This window comes from Apium graveolens, chromosome 4 (assembly GCF_009905375.1).
Source record: "Apium graveolens cultivar Ventura chromosome 4, ASM990537v1, whole genome shotgun sequence".
In the NCBI taxonomy this organism is placed as follows: domain Eukaryota; kingdom Viridiplantae; phylum Streptophyta; class Magnoliopsida; order Apiales; family Apiaceae; genus Apium; species Apium graveolens.
The window spans coordinates 99,773,794-99,776,750 of NC_133650.1; the positions used below are offsets into that span (position 1 = coordinate 99,773,794).

General features: G+C 34.6%; 1 protein-coding gene across 1 annotated transcript; it reads right to left on the bottom strand.

The window, feature by feature from the left end:
* Positions 1–1,053: 1,053 nt before the first annotated feature.
* Positions 1,054–2,289, bottom strand: LOC141718783 (F-box/kelch-repeat protein At3g23880-like). Its single transcript, XM_074521167.1, has one exon. It carries the CDS (start codon positions 2,287–2,289, stop codon positions 1,054–1,056), a length of 1,236 nt encoding a protein of 411 aa, XP_074377268.1.
* Positions 2,290–2,957: the final 668 nt, after the last annotated feature.

The following is a 2,957-nucleotide window of genomic DNA, read 5'->3' on the forward strand; positions in this document are numbered from 1 at the left end:
ATGGAACAATTGCATCCCAGTCGTCCATATGTAAAGATCCCAAGGCAACACTGATGGAGAAAGGACACCTGACCACACAGTCCATCCAAGCCGTCCACGCACTCACCAACCAAGAATAATCAAAGGCTAAGATTAAGAGGTACAAACCCCAAAACCCTAAATCTTGGGACCTATAAAAGGCCCCAAAAAGAGGGTTTTAGGGGTTGAAAAATATTTGACTGCTACCCATCTATACACACACCAGCATACATATTTTGAATAGCTTCTTCTTCTCTCTTCTTCTTCAGGAAACCCCATTTCTTATTTTCACACCGGAGTTGCCACGGGAAACAATCCCCCCTCCGGTTCTGTTTTGCAGGGTCCCCTACCTAGCAGGCTAACCTCACTCTGGCTGCCACGTGGACTGGGCTCTAGCATATGTGAGAAAGGAGAAAACCCGGGAAGAAACAGAGTTATCACTTCTCTTCAGAGTTCAACTGCAATTAAGCCTTACTTAGCTGACCAATCCCTTCCTGAAATTCCACAGCTCCATGTGATTTCAACATGACTCGGGAACCCTTTCTTCCTATGCAAAAGGACGGACTATCATTGCTAGGAAATTTCACTGCTTTATGAAATTATTAACTAGAACACCTATTTGTTTAGAGTCTATGACACCTAATTCATTCACTCTACCACCATATTCTATGCAACTCTGTTCAGTTGTACATTAATCTATTGGAACTTAATTTGGTTTTCTGTTTGATGCATTCAATTTCATAACCCCTTCTAGTAGATACTCTCACAATTTTAGAAGATATATGTTTAAACAACTTTTACATTGTCTTTTTTAAATTCTTCTCAAAAGCCCTGTAAACACGCTCTCCACAATTTTATTGAATGAATATCCTCAAGTGCAACAATCAATGAAAACAAGTGCAACAATCAATGAAAACGAATAATAATTAGTTCACAGACTCATTCTAATCAGTAATCAATACTGGTTATGAATTTATAATGATCTCACTTACAAAAGAATTCTAATGATCTTCTTCTTGATCGTCATTCATCAACCTATTTCTTCTTCTGTATATATTTCCGAGTTCCATATGACATGCAATTCTTATTTTCGGTTTTCCATTTTTGCAATGTAAAGGCCGCGGTATGAACAGAAAAACGCTCTTTGACAATGTATTTATCCTTGGTGATTTTATCAAGTAGAACAAGGCTCTCCACAAAAGAATTTATTCCCCATAAAGTATTCCACTTCTCTAAAGTTTCAAACCGCTGTCGAAATTTCAGCTCTGTAAACTGATTAGTCTCCAGGTTGAACAACATAAACTCATTTGAATAGCAGGTCCTTACCATAATTTTACCATCGTCAATGAACCCCAGTGGATAACAATCTTTAAGATCAATGCTGAACCTCTTTTCCCACATAAGCTTTCCACTCAGTATCCACATAACCATTCCAGCAGAAATTGCACTCGGACAATATTCCAAGAGGGCTATCGATTTTCCATATGCTTTCATAGTAAAGCTTGAATCTGCCTTGAAGTGTTCTGGAAAATTAACTTTTTGGATTATCTCATAACTGTAATCGTAACATACAACTTGACAAGGTTCTTCTTTTACAAAATATGCTACACCGTTTACCAAAATTGCATTGATATCTTTCGTGTACTTATCATAGTCACCGCCATGAGGAGTATAATCAGGATCATTAAATTCTACAGACTTCCAATCATCAGTGCTCAAACTATAAATAAGAACACAGTATAATTCCTCATAACGAAAAATCTTGATTACTTTGTAATCATCATCATGATAACCAAAAGCTAGACCATGGGGTTCAATGAGGTCAATTTCATATGGACTTGGAATTATTTTTCCTCTTCTAGCAATAGGATTCCATAGATATACTGCACATCTCAAAGACAATTCTCCGTCAGATAAACATAACAGTCCATTACAAATTCCATAAACATTCAAATATAAACTTCCAGAGTGTTCAAAACTTGTCAATTTTGGTCTGTAGCACCCTGTATGGTCGGCAGTTTCAACTTCAATGCATGATTCGTTGTTAATAAGATACGCTGAGTAAAAATCTTCGTTATCAAATAAGAGATATCTTTTGGTGGCTGAGGAGCTTTTGTTATGAGCGAGATGTGAGTAACAAAAAGACTTGCTACTGATCAACCTATTCCAAGATTTGCACACGCACTTGAATCGCAAAAGAGACTTAACAGGAAGGTTTAGTAAAATCTGGTTACGTATTTCTTCAGGTATATATTTCTTTGTCGATGCCATTGAAATATAAGTTGAAGTTGCAGAAAAGTATGGTAGGGTTAAAGGTTATTTTTAAGAGATCGGAGTTTATAAGTCTTGACAAATAAAGTATAAATTTATATCAAATCATCAATCAACGTGTATATATATAAAGAGGTGAGAATTTCTTAACATACTCTGGTCAGGTATTCTCATGTGTTAATTATGGGCAATTCTAAATTGAGTAGAATTTCCTTAAAGTTTAAACCAAAAATAAGTATATATCCTCAACTCAATAGAATAATAATACAAAATTTGTGATTGTTTGTTTTCTTCACGTGAGCTATAAAATCATCAAAATCTGATTTATAGAAATTATGATAAAACCGAAATACTTCCTAAATGAAACAGGTGAGTATTTCTTAATCAATGCATCTACATATAAACATTCTTAACATACTCAGAGCAGGTATTCTTAAGTAATAATACGTAAAAACTTCTTAAATCCGATTTAGATATATCTTCTAATAAATACTCCCTCCATCTCTCATATTATATATTATATTTTGACTAATAGATAGTCAATTTGACCCATAACTAAAAAAGATTAATTCAATAATTTTAAAAACTGAAAAATATATTTTAAAGGGAATTAGAACATAAAATGACACTACAAGAAAAACGCGATCATACAACACCCATCAGACAAT